The sequence below is a fragment of the Loxodonta africana genome, chromosome 3, assembly GCF_030014295.1.
Source record: "Loxodonta africana isolate mLoxAfr1 chromosome 3, mLoxAfr1.hap2, whole genome shotgun sequence".
In the NCBI taxonomy this organism is placed as follows: domain Eukaryota; kingdom Metazoa; phylum Chordata; class Mammalia; order Proboscidea; family Elephantidae; genus Loxodonta; species Loxodonta africana.
The window spans coordinates 20764518-20787174 of NC_087344.1; the positions used below are offsets into that span (position 1 = coordinate 20764518).

The 22657-nt window shown below is 38.7% G+C and overlaps 1 protein-coding gene across 1 annotated transcript; it reads right to left on the minus strand.

Annotated features, from left to right (window-relative positions):
• Positions 1-21285: 21285 nt before the first annotated feature.
• On the minus strand, positions 21286-22424 carry LOC135230882 (olfactory receptor 7G2-like). Its single transcript, XM_064283121.1, is given in 2 exon segments — positions 21286-22022; positions 22025-22424. Coding segments are annotated over 2 exon segments (933 nt in total). The 5' UTR covers positions 22221-22424.
• Positions 22425-22657: the final 233 nt, after the last annotated feature.

The following is a 22657-nucleotide window of genomic DNA, read 5'->3' on the forward strand; positions in this document are numbered from 1 at the left end:
ACTCATCTGGCCTTCAGTCACTGGTGTTTAAAGTCTTAAAAATGAAAGGTGTCACTTTGAGGACAAAGATGCACCTGGCTCAATCCATGGTATTTTCTATCATCTTATATGCTTGGGAAAGATGGACAATGAATAAGGAAGATTGAAGAAGAATCGATGCATTTGAATTATAGTGTTGGCAAAGAATATTTACAATACCATGGACTTCCAGAAGAATGAACAAATATATCTTGGAGGGAATACAGCCAGAATTTTCCTTAGAAGTGAGGTAGGTGAAAATTTGTCTCACTTACATTGAACATGTTATCTCCAATCCCTGGAGAAGAACATGATGCTTGGTAATGTAGAGGATCAGTAAAAACAAGGAAGAACCTCAACAAGAAGGATTGACACAGCAGCTGAAACAATGGGCTCAAGCATAACAAGGATCATGAGGATGGTGTAGTGACTTGTTCTGTTGTACGTAGGGTCACTAGGAGTCAGAACTGACTCGTTAGCACCGAACAACAACAACGAGCAGAGTCAAGAATAAGAAAGACACACTGTACCAACACAAACATCTAGGCTGCTTACTGGAGGATCTCAATGGTAGTAGTCAAAGAAGAAAGATTGTCAAGGTGTCCTTAAAGGAGAAAAAAGACACTGAGCAAAGTATACCTGGACACATCAAATATTTTTGTAGTTGTGGGACTTAAAAAATTCTATCAGTACAAGTTGCTCAGCAGGGAGCCTGACATCTGGTCAGTGTGAAGTATTATTTAAGGCTATAGTGATTATAGTGATAACTGAATAAGATAATGGAGCTTATTTTTAGAAATTCCTTACCTTCCCGAATGCAACAATGTATGAAATAAACACATATGCACTCTTTTCTGTTTGACTGCCACTCACATTTTCACATGTAAATCAATGGAAAAAGAAACCATAGAATTTCAAATTTCAAATGGAATAGAGCTCATAATTAATCTCTATTAATAGATTATTACTTTCAGATTTATTTTTTCATTCCTTTCCTCTCTTTCCAGATAGCACGTTGGATCTGTTTCTCCCTTCCTCTTTCCCTTTTTATGACAGAGTATTCAAATAACCCCTCCCTGCTCAGTAGCTTCATCCATTCCCTCTTCTTTTTATGTTTTGACTCATAGTCTACACTGTATAATTAGCATATGTTAGAAAAGTAATATGAAAATCAATTGTGATACTTTGGATCTTCTTTCCTTCTGTTCCTGGCTAGGCCCCATCAAACCTGGGTCAGGAAGCATGGGCACTGGCTCTTCTGGGAATCCTGAGGTTGTGTACCAAGATCAACTCCAGGACATTTCCATTTTTCCAATATTAAGATGAGACCCCTGAAAATATCTCAATCTCTAAAACAGGTAACAGTTGATTGACTACATCTTTGATACATTTCCCCTTTATTCTTATAAACCAATGCTGTAGAAAAAGTCTGTGAAAGTGTCTATTTCAAAGATGAACAACTCATTAGGATCCTTATTTTTTTAGCTTAATGGCACAAGGCAAACAAACTCTGCTCTCCCAACACAAACATCCAGGCTGCTTGAAAAGAGGGTCTGGCCATAAGCATGAAGTTCTGATAACAGGCAACCTTAATAACCAGAAACCACCAAACCAGTGCTGTCAAGTCAATTCTGACTTATAGCGACCCTATGGAACAGAGTAGAACTGCCCCATAGAGTTTCCAAGGAGCGCCTGGGGGATTTGAACTGTTGACCCTTTGATTAGCAGCCGTAGCACTTAACCACTACTCCACCGGGGTTTCCAGAAACCTTAATAGCATCAATCAATTGGTTTAACATTTGGTCACAGACACACCTGACTTTAATCCAGTCTGTAGCACTTGCTTTATCAACAAAGATATTTTTAGAACTCCTTGAGAATCTTCCATCACCTCATTGTATGATAGGAACCATCATAAAAACTTAACACAATTTTGCAAAGATGAAAAATGAATAGACAAAACCATCAAGTATGGCGTTCAACAAATGACATCGTCTCAATATTTCCTGTTCTGATTTGTTCTGCATGGGCATAACCTGATGGCTTATTATAGAACTGAGTAATTGTTGCACAAAAATCAGGGAAGAGAAGAGAGAGAAAGGACATACCTAGCAAGATAATTACAAACTTTACGGAGGAATAGACATGCTAAAAGTCCACTGGGACTCTTCCTCATGTGAAAAAGCAAAGGGAAGAAAGAACCCCAATGAATACGAATGATATCAATGTTCACCTCCAATGACATATTATAAAATATATAGCAATTAAATTGAATGAATTAGATCTAGATGTATCAACACAAATAATGAAAACTCAAAAGAAAAAAGTACCTTGTCTAAAATGACATCTATAGTAAGGGAAAATTTAAGTTTTAAAATAACATAGATACAAATTTACATTTTTTATCGCAAAACATTTCAAGCATGCTGAGAAGTACAGAGAAAAATAATAAAATCCTGGTTTTTCACCACTCCGCACCATCAAATTAAAATCAATGTCACTGAAAAATTTGTATAGAAACTATTGAATGGAAACCTAACCTGTTATGTAAATATTCATCAAAAACACAATATTAGCTAAAAAATATGTTGCCATGTTTCTACTGAGTGTTTTTTAAAATAAAATAATGCATCCTTATTTGAAATCCTCCTTTATTTTTCATTCTCAATATTTTTCCCTCCTGCAGGGGAACAACACAGAACTTGTATGCATTAGTCCCCTGTGTTTTCAATACATTTATTATGATGCTATCCATAAGCAATGATTTTGTTTTGCTTTAATATACTGTAATTACTCCTTAAAAATAATACATTTAATAATTTATCAGTCTTGGTATTCTTTGTTTTGATTCATTAACTCTAGCTACCTTAAGATATTCCACTCATTGATTACATCACAATTTATGCTTTCTCCAGCTGATGAGCATTTTTACTGGGGTATACACACACACACAATTTAAACTGCGCTGGAGACCAACCAAATTCGAGACTGTAGGAAGCAAAGCAAAGAAATGGAGGGGACTACACACTTCTTATGTGTACCATTTTGTTACTTTAACAACAACAAAAAAAAAATGGCAAAATGTCAACATTCATTAATTCTGGAAGCATTGGTACATAGGTGTTTATCCTATTACTCTGTGCTGTATTTTCTTTAAAATATTTAATAGAACACTGGTACACTTGGGATGTAGCTTGTGGAATCAACCTGGTTCTCCAACTCCACTCTGAGTCCTCAGAGCCCAGTACTGGGGCCAAGGCCAAAGATCTCCCCCTACAAAAGGGTGTTAAGACCCAAGTACTGAAAGATAAGAAGAAGCTGACCACACACCCCAGCCTCTTGTCAAAGAAATAAAAGAAAATTTTAAAGAATTCTAAAACAATCATAAAAATTGAGTAAGGACAGGTTTCTTTTGAGGTTGGAAAAAAATTCATGGAGCTTGAGGGTCAGAGTAGGTGATTAGCAGAATGAAACCTGCTCAAGTATTGCTGCAAATGTACAAGGAAGTATGTCAATAAGGTGATGAACAATAGGCAGGGATCTCACAGATGATTCCACTCTGCTCCTTTTCTACCAGTACACAACTCACTGCTGCCCCAAATAGGCTGATAGACAAAGACCTCCTTATTTCCAAAGGATAAACAAGTGTCAAATTACCTTGGTGCCAGCACTAAGGAATGACATTCAGTTCTTCCAGGAAGTTGAAGGATAAAAATGGAAGCTCTGTATTGATGGAGCACAGAAGAGAGGGAATGGACCAGGAAGCCTCCTGTGGAAAGTGATGGTCCCTGGGACAAGGCTCAGATGTGCTACCTACTGACCTGGTCCGGATTGTTGAGTGGGTGGCCACAGGCAGACTATTTATAGTCTCTGCAACCTTAGAGCGTTCAATATCCAAAGCTCCTCATTAGTCAAATTCTTTTGCAAATCCTTATGGAGTAAGTCTCAGAGAAGGAAGAGCTTCACTTTGGCTGACTCCCTCATTCTGAGAGGTCAGTAATATGCATTGATACCCATTACTTCCTCTTTTCTCTATCTCCTTCTGCTCACATCCATTTCAAGTACCTTACACACATGGACACACCTACCTTCTGTAATTGACTCTAGTCTTCTTTCATTAGGTACGTTGAAAAGAACTGCTGTCCTAACAACATCAGGAAGAATGCTACCACATGCAGGCTCAAAAGTACAGTGCGTTTATATGGGTGTATGAATTCCCAATACGAATACAAGTGATAATATGGTGAATGTATCCTGAAAAATGCACACTAACGACTATTTCTATACATTGCTCCTTAGAGGCTTATCAGGTTTGTACATATTATATTTAGCCCTTTCTAATACATTCTCTGTAATCAATATGGACTGAACATGTAACAGACATTTTACACGCTTTTTAAAATTTTTCTACCAAATTTTCTCAATTTCGAATTAGTAGGTTCAATATACATTTGTTTCCCACTATAGTTTGAGATCATGGCTCTTTGTTACCAATATTGTTGAAGTAGATTACAAAGAATCAAATAATCAGTCTACCTCTCATGTAATGTACCTTGGTGGTTATAACCGACTGTTGCTTGGGGTATGTTCCTTAAGACAGCAAACTTATTTTTAGGTGAGAGATATGCTATAATAATAAAGACCTGTGATCCTGATGCGGGAATAGATACAACAGACCATTTGATCTGAAAAGAGAGCTCCTCAAAAATATCAGCATGAATGGACAATGTATTTTCTTTTTAATTTTTATTGTGCTTTAAGTGAAAGCTTACAAATCAAGTCAGTCTGTCATACAAAAATTTATATACACCTTGCTATATACTGCTAGTTGCTCTCCCCCTAGTGAAACAGCATACTACTCCCCTCCACTCTCTATTTTCGTGTCCACTTGGCTACCTTCTGACCCCTCTGCTCTCTCTTCTCCCCTCCGGACAAGAGCTGCCCACATAGTCTCATGTGTCTACTTGACCCAAGAAGCTCACTCCTCACCACTATCATTTCCTATCCCATAGTCCAGTACAATCCCTGCCTGAAGAGTTGGCTTTGGGAATGGTTCCTATCTTGGGCCAAGAGAAGGTCTGGGGACCATGACCTCAAGGGTCCTTCTAGGTTCAGTCATATCATTAAGTCTGGTCTTTTTATGAGAATTTGAGGTCACATCCCACTGCTTTCCTGCTACCTCAGGGTTTTTTTTGTTGTGTTCCCTGTAAGGGCAGTCATCAGTAGCAGCCGGGCAAGATCTAGTTCTTCTCGTCTCAGGCTGATGCAGCCTCTGGCTTATGTGGCCCTTTCTGTCTTTTGGGCTAGTAATCACCTTGTGTCTTTGGTGTTCTTCATTCTCCTTTGGTCCAGGTGGGTTATGATCAATTGATGCATCTTGGATGGCTGCTTGCTAGCATTTAAGACCCCAGATGCCACTCTCCAAAGTGGGATGCAGAATGTTTTCTTAATAGATTTTATTATGGCAATTGACTTAGATGTCCCCTGAAACCATGGTCCCAAAACCCCCGCCCCTGATACACTGGAATTTGAAGAGTTCAGTTTATTGAGGAAAGTTCTTTTCTTTTGGTTTAGTCCAGTTGTGCTGACCTCGCCTGCATTATGTGTTACTGTTCCCTTCACCTAAAATAGTAAAATAGTTCTTATCTACTATATAATTTTTTTTTTACTATATAATTAGTGAAAACTCCTCTCCCTTCCTCCTTCCCCTTTCTCATAACCATCAAAGAATATATTCTTCTCTATTTAAACTGTTTTTTCAGTTCTTATAATAGTGGTCTCTTACAATATTTGTCCTTTTGCAACTGGCTAATTTCACTCAGCATAATGCCATCCAGATTCCTCCATGTTATGAAAGGTTTCACAGATTCCTCATTTTTCTTTATTGATGCATAGTCTTCCATTGTGCAAATATACCATAATTTATTTATCCATGCATCTGCTGATGGGCACCTTGATTGCTTCCCATCTTTTTTCTATCGTAAACAGTACTGCAATGAACATGGGTGTGCATATATCTGTTCGTGTAAAGGCTCTTTTTTCTAGGATATATTCCAAGGAGTGGGATTGCTGGATCATATGGTAGTTCTATTTCTAGCTATTAAAGGAAGTGCCAAATCAATTTCCAAAGTGGTTGTACCATTTTACATTCCCACCAGCAGTGTAGAAGTGTTTCCATCTCTCCACAACCTCTCCAACATTTATTATTTTGTGTGTTTTGGATTAATGCCAGCCTTGTTGGAGTGAGATGGAATCTCATTGTAGTTTTGATTGGCATTTCTGTAATGGCTAATGAAGAAGACCATTTTTTATGTATCTGTTAGCTACCTGAATGTCTTCTTTAGTGAAGTGTCTGTTCATATCTTTTGTGCATCTTTTAATTGGGTTGTCTTTTTGTAGTTGAGTTTTTGCAGTATCCTATAGATTTTAGGCATAAGACACTGATGAGAAATGTTTATAGCTAAAAACTTTTTCCCAGTCTGTAGATAATCTTTTTACTCTTTTGGTGAAGTCTTTGGATGATCATGTTGTTGTTGTTAGGTACTGTCGATTTGGTTCCAACTCATAGCGGCCCTATGCAAAACAGAACGAAACACTCCCCAGTCCAGAGCCATCCTTACAATCCTCGTTATGCTTAAGCTCATTGTTGCAGCCACTGTGTCAATCCACCTCCAACGTATGTAGAATGCAGTCTCACCATCCTTGCTTCTAAGGAACATTCTGGCTGTACTTGGTCTTCAAGGTGACATCTTTACTCTTCAACACTTTAAAGAGGTCGTTTGCAGCAGATTTACCCAATGCAATGCGTCTTTTGATTTCTTGACTGCTGCTTGAATGGCTGTTAATTGTGGATCCAAGTAAAATGAAATCCTTGACAACTTCAATCTTTTCTCTGTTTCTCATGATGTTGCTCGTTGGTCCAGTTGTGAGGTTTTTTATTTTCTTTATGTTCAGGTGGGTAAAGAATGAGCATAGATGTTTGATTTTTAGGAGCTCCCTGTTATCTAGTTTTTCTTCTCCATTGTTAATTATGTTTTGTATACAGTTTATGACATGTATTAGGGCTCCTAGCATTGTTACTATTTTTTCTTCCATGATCTCTATTGTTTTAGATTTTATATTTAGGTCTTTGATCCATTTTGAGTTAGTTTTTTCAATGGTGTAAGGCATGGATCTTGTTTCTTTTTTTTTTTTTTTTTTTTACAGATTGATACCCAGTTATGCCAGCAGCATTTGTTAAAAACACTGTCTTTTCCCCTTTTAACTGACTTTGGGCCTTTGTCAAATATCAGCTGCACATATGTGGTTGGATTTATGTCTGGATTCTCAATTCTGTTCCATTGGTTTATGTATCTGTTGTTGTACCAGTACCAGGCTGTTTTGACTACTGTGATGGTATAATATGTCCTAAAATCAGGTAGAGTGAGGCCTCCCACCTTGTCCTTTTTCAGTAATGCTTTACTTATCCAGGGCCTCTTTCCCTTCCATATGCAGTTGGTGATTTGTTTCTCCATCTCAACAAAAAATTGTCATTGATATTTGGATCAGAATTGCGTTGTATCTATAGAAAGGTTTTGGTAGAATAGACATTTTTACAATGTTATGTCTTCCTATCCATGAGCAAGCTATGTTTCTCCACTTACATAGTTCTCTTTTGGTTTCTTGCAGTAGTCTTGCAGTTTTCTATGTATAGGTCTTTTACATCTCTGGTAGGATTTATTCCTAAGTATTTTATCTTCTTGGGGGCTACTGGAAATCGTATTGATTTGGTGATTTCCTCTTCAATGTTCTTTTTGTTGGTGTAGAGGAAGCCATCTGATTTTTGTTTGTTTATCTTGTATCCTGATCCTCTGCTGAACTCTTCTATTTAGTTTCAGTAGTTTTCTTGAGGATTCTTTAGGGTTTTCTGTGTATAAGATCATGTCATCTGCAAATAGAGGTACTTTTATTTCTTCCTTACCAATCTGGATGCACTTTATTTCTTTGTCGAGCCTAATTGCTCTGGCTAGGAACTCCAGCACGATGTTGAATAGAGTGGTAATAAAGGGCATCCTTGTCTGGTTACTGATCTCAAGGGGAATGCTTTCAGACTCTCTCCATTTAAGATGATGTTGGTTGCCTGTTGGCTTTGTATAAATTCCCTCTATTATGTTGAGGAATTCTCCTTCTGTTCCTATGTTGCCGAGAGTTCTTATCATGAATGGGTGTTGAACTTTGTCAAATGCCTTTTCTGTATCAGTTGATAAGATCATGTGGTTCTTGTCTTTTTTTATTTATATGGTGGATTACATTAATTGTTTTTCTAATGTTGAACCATTCCTGCATACTTGGTATGAATCCCACTTGGTCATGGTGAGTTATTATTATTATTTTTGATGTGTTGAATTCTATTGACCAGAAGTTTTTTGAGGATTTTTGCATCTAAGTTCATGAGGGATATATTTTTGTAATTTTCTTTTTTTGTGGTGTCTTCACCTGGTTTTGGTATCAGGGATATGCTGACTGCATAGAATAAGTTTGGGAGTATTCCATCCTTTTCTATGCTCTGAAATACCTTTAGCAGAAGTGGTGTTAATTCTTCTCTGAAAGTTTGGTAGAACTCTGCAGTGAAGCTGTCCAGCCTAGGGCTTTTTGTTGTTGTTGTTAGGAGTTTTTTGACTACCTTTTCAATCTCTTCTTTTCTTATGGGTTTATTTAGTTGTTCTACCTCTGTTTGTGTTAGCTTAGGTAGGTAGTGTGTTTCTAGAAATTCATTCATTTCTTCTAGGTTTTCAAATTTGTTAGAGTACGATTTTTTCTAGTAATCTGATATGATTCTTTTATTTTCAGTTGCATCTGTTGTAATATCGCCATCTCATTTCTTATTTGTGTTATTTGCTTCCTCTCCTGTTTTTCTTTTGTCAGTTTGGCCAATGGTTTATCAATTTTGTTGGCTTTTTCACAAAAACAGCTTTTGGTCTTCTTAACTCTTTTGATTGTTTTTCTATTTCATTTAATTCTGCTCTAATTTTTATTATTTCCTTTCTTCTAGTGTCTGAAGGCTTCTTTTTTTGTTCTTTTTCTATTTGTTCAAGTTGTAGGGATTATTCTTTGATTTTGGTCCTCTCTTCTTTTTGTATATGTGCATTTATTTACATAAAGTGACCTCTGGGCACTGCTTTCACTGTGTCCCAAAGGATATCATAGGAAGTGTTTTCATTCTCATTGGATTCTATGAATTTCTTTATCCCATCCCTCATGTCTTCTATGACCCAGCCACTTTTGAGCAGGATATTTTTCAGTTCCAAGTATTTGATTTCTTTTCCCTGCTTTTTCTGTTATTGATTTCTACTTCTATGACTCTATGGTCAGAGAAGATACTTTGTAATATTTCAATGTTTTGGATTCTGCTAAGGCTTGCTTTATGACTTAATACGCGGTCTATTCTAGAGAATGTTCTGTGAGCACTAGAAAAGAAAGTATACTTGGCTGCTGTTGGGTGGAGTGTTCTGTACATGTCTATGAGGTCAAGTTTTTTGTTGTGGCATTTAGATCTTCCATGTCTCTATTGAGCTTCTTTCTGGATGTCCAGTTCTTCACCAAAAGTGGTGTTCTGAAGTCTCCTTCTATAATTGTGGAGCTGCCTATCTCACTTTCCAATTCTGTTAGAGTCTGTTTTATGTATCTTGCAGTCCTGTCATTGGATGCATAAATATTTAATATGTTTATATCCTCCTGGCATATTGTCCCTTTAATCATTATTTAGTGTCCTTCCTTATCCTTTGTTGTGGATTTAACTTTGAATTCTACTTTGTCAGAAATTAATATTGCCACCCCTGCTCTTTTTTGATTGTTCTTTGCTTGATACACTGATATATTCTTTTCCATCCTTTGAACATTAGTTTGTGCCACTAAGCCTCAGATGTGTCTCTTGTACTCAGCATATAGACAGATTTTTTTTTTAATCCAGTGTGCCACTCTCTGTCTGTTTATTGACGCATTTAGTCCATTTATATTCAGCGTAATTATGGATAGGTATGAGTTTAGTGCTGTCATTTTGATGTCTTTTTTTGTGTGTTGTTAACAGTTTCTATTTTCCACTCATTTTTTGGTGCTGAGTAGTTTATCTTTATACATTGTCTTTTCCTCTTATTCGTTGTTGATTTTGTTTCTGTTGAGTCTCTATTTTTTTCTTGCATTTATTTTGATGAATATGATAGTCAGTCACCTTTGTGGTTACCTTAATATTTGCCCCTATTTTTTAAAGTTTAAACCTGCCTTTTCTTTCCTTATATCGCCTTGTCTTCCTCTCCATGTGGAAGATCTATGAGTATATTTCTTAGTCCCTCTTTATTGTTGTATTGTTGGCTCCTTTTACACAATGACATCGCTGTTGCCTTGTTATGAACATTGTCTTTAATCCTGATTTACTTCTGTCCTTTCCCTGTCGGGATGGACATCTGATTGCTCCGTCCAGTTTCCTAGTCTTGGGTTGAGATCTGATATTATTTTCCAACCAAAGAAGTCCCTTTAGTATTTCTTGTAGTTTTGGTTTGGTTTTTACAAATTCCCTAAACTTCTGTTTATCTGGAAATGTCTTAATTTCACCTTCATATCTGAGAGACAGTTTTGCTGGGTATATGATTTTTGGCGGGCAGTTGTAAGTCATCCCAGTGCTTTCTTGCCTGCGTGGTTTCTGCTGAGGAGTCCAATTTTATTCTTACGGACTCGCCTTTGTAGGTGACTGTTTGTTTTATCTCCAGCTGCTCTTAAAGTTCTCTCCTTATCTTTGGTTTTGGCAGGATTGGTTATAGTATGCCTTGGTGACCTTCTTTTGAGATCTGCCTTATGTGGTGTTCAATGAGCATCTTGGACAGATATCTTTCATGATATCGGGGAAGCTTTCTGCCAAAAAATCTTCAACAATTCTCTCTGTTTTTTCTATTATCACTTTCTGTTCTGGTACTGCAGTCACTCATAGGTTATGTCTCCTGATAGAGTCCCACATGATTCTTAGGGTTTCTTCATTTTTTTTTTTTAATTCCTTTATCTGATTTTCCTCTGAATATATTGGTGCCAAGTGCTTTATCTTCAATCTCACCAATTCTGCCTTCCAGTTGCTCAGTTCTGCTCCTCTGTCTTTCTATTGAGTTGTCTCATTCTGTAATTTTATTGTTAACCTTCTGAATTTCTGATTGTTGTCTCTCTATGGATTCTTGCAGCTTATTAAATTTTTCATTATTTTCTTGAATAACCTTTTTAATTTTTTCAAGTGTTTTACTGTTTTGTTCCTTGGCTTGTTCTGCATATTGCCTGAATTCCTTCCTGATCTCGTTCCCGACATCTTGAAGAGTTCTGTATATGAATCTTTTGTATTCTGCATCCGGTAATTCCAGGAAGGCACCTTCATTGACAAAATCCCTTGATTTTTTGTTTTGAGAGCTTGTTGTAGCGATTGCAGTCTGCCTCTTTATGTGATTTGGTATTGACTGTTGTCTCTGAGCCATCTATAACTTATTGTATTAGTTTCTGTTATGTTTGCTTACTGTCTTCTAGCTTCTCCCATTGTTTTGTTTTGTTGTGCCCAAATAAGTTGCTTGAGTGAGCTAGCTTGATTATTTTTGCCTTTGAAGCTCCAGTGTCCTGTCACCAGATGGGTAGAGCTTTTATCAGGTGTATCAGTCTAGGAGTCCATTCACCCTTCTTGTATGCATTCAGTTCATGTGTCCAGGCAGCTGATTATCAAGTGTGTGGTACAGGCTCTGTCCTACAGTCTTAAAGGGTCAGGGGTGGTTAGTGTATTTACTAGTATCTGATTGCAGCAGGGGGTCACACTCTGAACAAGGCCTAGGGCTGACAACCATCCCCTGAGGGTCTGTGAGGAAAATGCATCCCTGTTCCCTAAAGCACATATGTAGGTGGGTTCTGCAGAAGGACCATGGGCACCCAGAGCTTGGGTTGTAAGAACTGGGAGATACCAATTATCTTTGGACCTCTGTCATGGGTGGCTGGATTTCCTGGGTAGAGCCACCAGTCCTTAAGGCCCTGATGTGGGTAGGTGAGGATGCTGTTTAATAGGCAAAGTGGTGTCAAACATCAAATGCCCACCTCTCCACCACACAGCTGAAACAGTTGTAATCTGCCAACAAGGGCCTGTTCTCCTGAAATAGCCCCACACAAGTCCATGCAGGGTGAAAATGTGTTAGAAGTCCACGGATCATTTATGCCTGGACAGGAGCTGCTTCTGTCCTGAGCTCCCCAGGCTAGTGGAGCTGGCAGATTATCTTTTTTCCCAGTTGGGAATTTATCCCTTTTCCAAGGCTGAGAGAATGGCTCAGGTCACTCAGCAGAGCCTATCTCGTCCCAGGGAAATCAACAGCCACTGAAGGCGGCTTGGGTCCTGGGGGCATGGAAAAATATATGTAAGTACTTAGCTTTTGCTGAGAACACCATTATTCTCTGGTTCCAGAGGTGTGAGTAGGCTGTGAGGCTAGCTGTTTCTTCCTGAGGAAACTGCTGCTGGAACCCTACCACCAGCCTGGTGCTGTCACTCCTGGGAATGGTGTCTGCAGGTTCCCAGTGATTCAAGTCTGGCAACTCCTCTCCGCTTCCAAACTGTCTCTCCCTCCCCCTGCTACTCAGTCCATTTTCTAACTTTGCCTTTGATGTTCAGGGCTCCTAGCTTGTCAAAAATATAATTGTTTCACTTGTTTCTTCAGGTCTTTGTTGTCAGAGGATCACCGGGAGGTTATGACTACTCCACCTTCTTGGCCCCCAACTCATGGACAGTTTTATTTATAAATAAGTTGTATTACAGAGAATGAGTCCATATTCAATAAAAATAAAGACCTCATTAGAAATACCATAAACATATACTTCCCAAAGAAGGGAAAATAAATGGAATATAGTGTATGAAGGAGCCCTAAACCTCATAATAAATAGTATTATGTAATAACAATTTATTCCCTCTAAATTCCTATAATAAATGAAAATGTGTTGGTGATGACATGAAGCAACACGGACTTCTAATGGGGGTTTAAACTAGCTCATTGACTTAGGAAAACTCTTTGAAAGTACACGGAGAATAGGCTTAATATTATAGCCAACAAGGCCATCCCAGTATAAAACTCTAGCTCATTTGCACCAGGAACATGTACAAAAATACTCAACTTTATTCAATAGCAAAACATTAGTTACCAAAAGTTTCATTTACATCAGAGAGGGAACTATTTTTTTTATATCATCCTGCATAATGTCCCAATGCATCTGTTAATTTTGTCATACTGTGATGGCTGAAATGAACTGGTATTGGCCATTTTAATCAATCATATGGTCTACCATGTCAGGAGTGACAAATTGAAGAGGAATGGCATTGCAGTCATCATCAAAAAGAACATTTCAAGATCTATGTTGAGGTACAATTCTGGTAGTGATAGGATAATATCCATACGTTTACTAGGAATTCCAGTGAATATGACTATTATTAATTTTACCCATCAACCTCTAAGGCCAAACTTGGAGAAATTAAAGATTTTTACCAATTTCTGCAGTCTGAAATTGATCAAAGATGCAATCAAGATGCATTGATAATTACCGTTAATGGACTGTGAAAATTGGAAACAAAAAAGAGGGATCCATAGTTGGAAAATATGATCTTTGTGATAGAAATGATGCCAGAGATGGTGTGATAGATTTTTGCAAGACCAATAACTTCTTCATTGCAAATACCTTTTCTCAACAACATAAATGGTGACTATTCACATGGACCTCGTCTGATGGAATACACAGAAATCAAATCGACTACGTCTATAGAAAGACTCTATGGAAAAGCTGAATATCATCAGTCAGACCAATGTCAGGGGACTAAGAGTGGAATAGATCATTAATTACTCATATACAAGTTCAAGTTGAAGAAAATTAGAACAGGTCAGTGAGAGACAAATTATGACCTTGAGTATATGTCACCTGAAATTAGACACCATCTCAAGAATAGATTTAATTCATTGAACACTAATGACTGAAGACCAAATGAGTTGTGGAATGACATCAAGAACATCATACATGAAGAAAGCAAGAGGTCATTAAAAAGACAGGAAAGAAAGAAAAGACCAAAGTGGATATCAGAAGACACTCTGAACTTGCTCTCGAGTGTAGAACAGCTAAAGTGAATGGAAGAAATGATGAAGTAAAAGAGCTGAACAGAAGATTTTAAAGGGTGGCTCGAGAAGACAAAGTAAAGCATTATAAGGAAAAATGCAAAGACCTGGAGCTAGAAAACCAAAAGGGAAGAATACACTCTACATTTCTCAAGCTGAAAGAAGTGAAGAAAAAATCCAAGTCTTGACTTGCAATAGTGAAGAATTCTATGGGTAAAGTAGAAGCAACGATGGGAGACTATGTTTCACATACTTTGGACATGTTATCAGGACAGATCAGTCCCGGGAGAAGGACATCATGCTTTGTAAAGTAGAGGGTCAGTGAAAAAGACAAGATCCTCAATGAAATGGTTTTGAAACAGTGGCTGCAACAATGCACTCAAGCATAACAACAATTGTGAGGAAGGTGCAGAACTGGACAGTGTTTTGTTCCGTTGTACATAGGGTAGCCAAGAGTCAGAACTGACTTGACAGCACCTAACAACAACAACGATGGGGAAAATATTAAATGACGCAGGAAGTATCTAAAGAAGATAGAAGGAATACACAGAGTCAGTGTAACAACAACAACAACAAAAATTGACATTCAAACATTTCAGGAGGAAGCACATGATCAAGGACCAATGGTGCTGAAGGAAGAAGTCCAAGCTGCACTGAGGACATTGGTGAAAAACCAGGTTCCAGAAATTGATGGAATACCAATTAATGTTTCAACAAAGGGCTATAGTGCAAGAGGTGCTCACTCATCTAAGCCAAGAAATTTGGAAGACGGCTACCCTACCAATGGACTGGAAGAGATGCATGTTTGTGCCCTTTCCCAACAAGGATGATCCAACAGAATGTAGACAATATCAAACAATATCATTAATATAACACACAAGTAAAATTTTGCTGAAGTTCATTCAAATGCAGTTACAGCAATACAAGGACAGGGTACTGCCAGAAATTCAAGCCAAATTCACAAGAGGATGTGGAACCAGGGGTGTCATTGCTGATGTCAGTTCAATCCTGGCCGAAAGCAGAGAATACCAGATAGATGTTTACCTGTGTTTTATTGACTGTTAAGGCATTTGTCTATGTGGATCATAACAAATTATGGATGACACTGCAGAGAATGAGAATTCTGGAACACTTAACTGTGCTCATGAGGAATCTGTACATGGATCAAGAGGCAATCATTCAAACAGAACAAGGGAATACTGCATGGTTTAAAGTCAGGAAAGGTGTGTGTCAGGGTATCCTTTCTTCATACCTGTTCAATCTGTATGCTGAGCAAATAATCCCAGAAGCTGGGCTATATGAAGAAGAAGGGGGCGTCAGGATCAGAGGAAGACTCATTAACAACCTGTGTTATGCAGATAGCACAACCTTCCTTGCTGAAGGTGAAGAGGACTTGAAGCACTTACTGATGAAGGTTGAAGACTACAGCCTTCAGTATGGATTACACCTCAACACAAAGAAAACAAAAATCCTCAAGAATGGACCAATAAACAACATTATGATAAATGCAGAAAAGATTGAGGTTGTCAATGGCTTCATTTTACTTGGATCCATAATTAACAGCCATGGAAGCAGCAGTCGAGAAATCAAAAGATGCATTGCATTGGGCAAATCGACTGCCAGAGACATCTTTAAAGTGTTAAAAAGCAAAGATGTCGCCTCCAGGACTACGGTGCACCTGGCTCAAGCCATGGTGTTTTCAACTGCCTCATATGCATACGAAAGCTGGACAATGAATATGGAAGACTGAAGAATTGACAGTTTTGAATTGTGGTGTTGGAGAAGAGTATTGAATATACCACGGACTGCCAAAAGAACAACAACAACAAAAAATCTGTCTTGGAAGAAGCACAACCAGAGTGCTTCTTAGAAGCAAGGATGGTGAGGCTTTCTCTCACATTCTTTGGGTATTTTATCAGAAGGGACTGAAGCCTGGAGAAGGGCATCATGCTTGATCAAGTAGAGGGCCAGTGAAAAAAGGAAGACCCTCAATGAGATGGATTGACACAGTGGCTGCAACCGTGGGCTCAAGCCCAGCAACAATTGTGAGGATGGCGCAGGGCCGGGCAGTGTTTCGTTCTGTTGTACATAGGGTTGCCATGAGTCAGAACCGCCTTGACAGAACCTAAGAACAATGGGGAACAACAGTGATAAAAATATACCATTGAATACTTTGAAAATGCCAGATTATAAGGTGAAAATGACCAACTTCGAAATTCCGTAGAATCCAACCTAATAGAAAAACATCAAAGAAAAGGTTAAATACAGAATTCAGGATAGTAGTTATCACTAGACACAGGAAGGGTGATGTGATTAGCTGTTCTAATGGTATCTACGTGATGGTAATGCTTTCTTTCTTAACCCAGTGATGAGCATATGTGTTTTTACTAGATTACTACACTGTAAGAACTACAGATACATTTTATATACTACATTATACATTTTTTTTATTAAAATAAACTACAAAACTTACAGCATCTCAATAATTTCTGTATGTACAGTTCAGTGACATTGATTACATCTTTCAAGTTGTGCAACCATTCTCCGTATCCTTTTCCAGTTTATTCCACCACCTTTAACATAAACTTAACAAGCTCCGAAGCAAAACTTTCCCCTTCCCCTCCATGTCTGGTATCAACTAATAATTCTTCCTTTTCTGTATATTTGCTTATTTCATATACATGAGATCACACAATATTTGTCTTTTTACAACTGACTTATTCTGCTCAACATGATGTTTTCAAGATTCATCCATGTAATGGCATGCGTCAAAGCTTCATTTCTCTTTATGGCTGAGTCATAGTCCACTTTATGGGTATACCACATTTTGTTTATCCATTTGTCTGTTGATGGAGGTTTTGTTTTTTTCCACCTTTTGACTATTGTGAACAGTGCTGAAATGAACCTTGGTGTACAGTTTATATAGATATTATACAAAGTAAAGTTGAGGAAAGTCCTTTTATATTCTATATTATAAATACATTCTCCCATGTTCTTCTAATATTAGCACCTCCCTTCTCAGACCTCAGAGTTCATAAGAATTTCCAGAAGTGTTTATTTCATCATCTCATCCTTCAGGCATCTCCCCAGAAATTCAAAGTCAGTATTTTTTGGATAACGTCCATGACCCTGCAGTATGAACAAGGGTCTCAGGTGATGCATGCCTGAAGGTGCTCTGTGGATGTCAACGGAGGGAAGTCTACACTAGAAGACACCTTGAGTCAGGGTAGGGATTAGTCCTCCGGCTTGCTAAAAACAATCTCCCTCCTTCACCCCAGTGATGACCAGAATAGAAGGCTCTCAAGGGCTTCTTGATTCTCCTGCGAGACCTTCATTATTCTCCCACACCCTTAGAGATGATTCTCACTGATGGCCCCCCTTTTTGTGTGTGTGTGTGTTTGTGGAAAATGTGGTCCCCCAGCCCTACCAACTTCCCTTTTCTCCCACCATATTTACAACTCCTTTTCAAAGTAAAGTTCTTCTTCATAGAAAAACTGTTTTCTTCCCAAAGAAACATTAAAAGGTTTTCTTGAGAGACCTAAGACTACAGCCAACCCTCTAAGACATCAGCGATTTATTATTCAACTATGTTTCTGTGTGTGGCTTCCACAGGAGTAAGAAACACAGCAAAATGTGGTGACTAAGTAGAAAAGAAAAAACTCAGATGTATTCTTATCAATAAATCAGCGAGAAGGAATCAAAGCAAAAAAGTACAAGAGAAAGGTTATCAAGCTTTAAGTACAAGAGAAAGGTTATCAAACTTTGCAATGCCTACCCTACTCACTTGATTGTTTCACTCAGATTTTGTTGTTGTTTCTGTTAGGTACCTTCGAGTTGGTTCTGACTCATAGCAACCCTCTGTTCAACAGAACAAAACACTGCCCAGTCCTGAGCCATCCTCACGATCATTGTTGTGCTTGAGGCCGTTTTTGCAGCCACTGTGCCAATCCATCTCATTAAGGGTCTTCCTCCCTCTCACTGGCCCTCTACTTTACCAACCATCATGTCCTTGCCAATAAGAGGTACAAAGTATGTGAGATGAAGTCTCACCACCCTCAATTCTAAGGAACATTCTGGCTGTGCTTCTTCCAAGACAGATTTGTTCCTTCTTTTGGCAGTCCATGGTATATTCAGCATTCCTCACCAACACCATAACTCAAAGGCATTAATTCTTCAGTCTTCCTTATTCAGTGTTCAGCTTTTGCATGCATATGAGGTGATTGAAAACACTATGGCTTGGGTCAGGTGCACCTTAGTCCTTAAAGTGATATCTTTGCTTTTTAACACTTTAAAGAGGTCCTTTGCAACACATTTGCCTGATGCAAAGTGTCTTTTCATTTCTTGACTGCTTCTTCCATGGGCGTTCATTGTGGATTCAAGTGAAATGAAATCCTTGACAACCTCAAACTTTTCTCCGTTTGTCATGATGTTGTTTATTGTTACCTTTGTGAGGATTTTTGTTTTCTTTTTGTTGAGATGTAATCCATGCTGAAGCCTGTAGCCTTTGATCTTCCTCAGTGCTTCAAGTCCTTTTCATTTTAAAAAAAACAAGGTTGTGTCACCCCTGCATATCGCAGGCTCTTAAAGAGACTTCCTCCAATCCTGATGCCCAGTTCTTCATATAGTCCAACTTCTTGGACTATTTGCTCAGCATACAGATCGAATAAGTATAATGAAAAGATATAACCCTCATGCCCACCTTTCCTGACTTTAGAGCTTGAAGTATCCCCTTGTTATGTTTGCATCACTGCCTCTTATACATGTACAGGTTCCTCATCACCACAATTAAGTGTCCTGAAATTCCAGTTCTTCACAATGTTTTCAATAATGTGTGATGATCCACACAATAGAACGCCTTTGCCTAGTCCATAAAACACAGGTAAACCTCCTCATGATATTCTCTGCTTTCAGCCAGGATCCATTTGACATCAGCAATGACATCCCCAGGTCTATGTCCTCTTCTGCATCCAGCCTGAATTTCTGGCAGTTCCCTGTCAATATACTGGTGCAGCTGCTTTTGAATGATCTTCAGCAAAATTTTCCTTATGTGTGATATTAATGACATTGTTCGATAATTTCCGCATTCTGTGGGATCACCTTCCTTGGAAATAGGCATAAATATGGATCTCTTCCAGGCGGTTGGCCAGGTAGCTGTCCTCCAAATTTCTCGGTGTAGACGAGTGAGCACTTTCACCACTGCATCCATGTGTTGAAACATCTCAGCTGGTATTCCGTCAGTTCCTGGAGCCTTGTTTTTCACCAGTACCTTCAGTGCTGCTTGAACTCTTCCTTCAGTATCATCGATTCTTATTAAGAAACTGTGGTTATTCAGATTAGAGGAATAAAAGCTGCTGAGAATTATTACAATGAGGGTAAACAAATACAACCACTGGAGCAAGTGGTAAAAATATGTGAGCCAAATGATTAGAATACTTATGAATATAGACAAGACATGGACTACAATGACCATTTAAAGCTTTATTGAACATTTACCATTGTGCCAGGCATTTTTGGTAGGTACTCCTTTCGGCCATAGGGGTTAACACCCCAGCAGGAATTATACTTCAAATCATCAGCCTAAGGTTCTCATGGTAATTTTTTTTTTCCCCCACACCAGGTATTAGATTAAAAAGGGACCTGTGATTCTACTGTCAGTAATGAGATGGGAAGGAACGTCACTTGATGACTCCATGGAAAATTGCGTTAATATAAGATCCAGGGAAGGACAGTAAGGATTCTCTCTCTGGGCGTCATGTGTGGATATGACACCTGCATCTGTTGTAGTAATCAGGAGACCACAAGGGGAACAAGTTCTAGGATGAAACCACTTATGGGAGACTAAATAAAGTGTTTCTGTCCTGTTTTTGTGCGTTCTCTACCTCTGAAGCCTTTTCCTGGTAATTAGAAATAACTTTACAGTTTGAGCATATTAGAGTCAGAGTTTATATTTTCTTATTAGAACTGAAAGCTTCCACACTTAGGAAGCTAAAATATCTCAAAATTATCTCACGCCAATTGAGATAACTAATTAGCCATTTCTGTAGATCTAAGTATTGTGGATACTGATGCTGCTTTGAACAAATATGGCTTACCAGTGATATGTCTCAGTGATTACTAAATTGGGACATGAAAAAAGAGCTCTCTTGCCTCACAGTCAGGCTAAGTCTGGATTTCCAATCGTATTTCTCTATTCATAGCATCAGGCTGAATCTAGTGTCTAGCTATGACCACAACTCTGTTTACATAATTTCCCTACCCTATCCACGTTCTCCTGTTTTCATTCTTTCCTAGACCACTGCCCCAAAAATCATGTAATAAGAACACCTGCCTCAGGCTCTGCTTTTATGGCACCTGACAAAAAAACTGAGCTTAGAGAGTTTACCAAACAGCACAGAGCTACATAAAAAGAAAAACCAAGTTTCAAATCCAGGTTGAAATGTGTTGTTGTTGTTACGTGCCAACAAGTCAGTCATGCACAATAAATAAAATACTGCCTGGTCCTGCACCATTATCACAATTATTGCTATGTTTGAGCCCATTCTTGTAGCCACTGTGTAAATCCATCTCATTGAAGGTGTTCCTCTTTTTCACAGACCCTATTGGAAACCTTGGTGGCGTAGAAGGTAAGTGCTATGGCTGCACTTCTTCCAAACAGATTTGTTCATTTTCTGGCAGTCCATGGCGTATTCAATATTCTTCACCATCACCACAATTCAAAGGCATCAATTCTTTTTCAGTCTTCCTTATTTATTGTCCAGCTCTGCCATGCATATGAGGTGATTGAAAATACTCGAGCTTGGATGAGGTATACCTTAGTCCTCAAAGTGACATCTTTGCTTTTTAACACATTAAAGAAGTCTTTTATAGCAGATTTCCCCAATGCAGTATGTCATTTGATTTCTTGACTGCTGCTTCCATAGGCATTGATTGTGGATCCAAGTAAAATGAAATTATTGACAACTTCAGTATTTTCTCACTCATCATGAATAAGTTGAAATGTACCTAGCTATTATATTATCTAATCATTTTAGAAGAACTTGCTCATGAAACAGTAAGGCATCCTTGATCAGCAGCATTCCTTCCACTTTGACCCATCCTAGAGTCCCAAGCCCAAAAACAGGTGACACAATCACTAAAATGACAGTATTCTACTGATGAATGTCCTCAAGGGTCCCCTTATGTCTCTGTTCCTCAGGCTGTAGATAAAGGGATTCATCATTTGAGGGACCACACTGTACATCACTGAAGCTACTGCTATCTTCCTGGGAGAATGTGTAAATGCAGAACTGATGTACACACCAAAGATTGTTCCATAGAATAAGGACACAACTGAAAGGTGAGACCCGCAGGTGGAAAAAGCTTTATATTTTGCACCCACTGATGGCATTCTCAAAACAGAGGAGAAAATCCGAGTGTAAGAGAAAATGATTCCAGAGAGAGGAACACCACCCCATACAGTAGCCACAAAATACACTAGGATGTAATTGATGCGGGTATCAGAACAGGCGAGCTTGAGAATCTGAGCAAGTTCACAGAAGAAATGAGGGATTTCCAGGTCTATGCAGAAGGACAAATGCAGCACCAACAGACTGTGAAGTAGGGCATTCACAATGCTAGTTAGTAAGGAGAGTAGGGAGAGCAGGCCACAGCAGTGGAGGTTCATGATGATGGTGTACCTCAGTGGGTGGCAGATGGCCACATAGCGGTCATAGGCCATTACTGCAAGGAGACAATTTTCCAAACCAGTAAATATCATTACAAAACAGACCTGGGTCAGGCAGCCTGCATAAGTGATGATTTGATTCTGTGCTTGGATGTTCACCAGCATGTTCGGGATTGTGGTTGTGCTGAAACAGATATCACGAAGGAGAGATTGGAAAGAAAGAAGTACATGGGGTTGTGGAGGTGGGAGTCAGAGATGACAACCAGGACAATGAGTAGGTTTCCCAGGAGGGTGGCCAGGTACATAGATAGAAACAAACTGAATAAGACAGGCTGCAGTTCTGGATCCTCTGTAAGTCCCAGAAGAAGAAATTCTGAAACATCTGTTTGGTTTCTAGGTTCCATATTGTTGGTGAATTTGATGGAAAAGATGGGATGACAGATAATCAAATGTGTGGCTCCTGGATGCCCAGCAAGAGCATCACCTGGGATCTTTTTAGAAATATAAGTTTTTCAAACTCACTCTGGACTTACTGATGATAAACTCTGGGATGAAGTTCAGCCGTTTTTATTTCAACAAGACTTCCATGTATTTTGATGTATGCTAAAGTTTGAAAACCACCCCTGCAACAGTGTTCAGCATATGGGGCCTCACAATGACATGTCCTATTGTGATTGTGTGTGTGTGTGTGTGTGTGTGTGTGTGTGTATGTCATGGATTAAATCTTATTCCCCCAAAAATGTGTGTATCAATTTGGCTGGGCCATAATTTCCAGTATTGTGTGATTTCCCTATATATTGTAAATCCTGCCTCTATGATGGTAATGAAGGTGGGTGGGTGG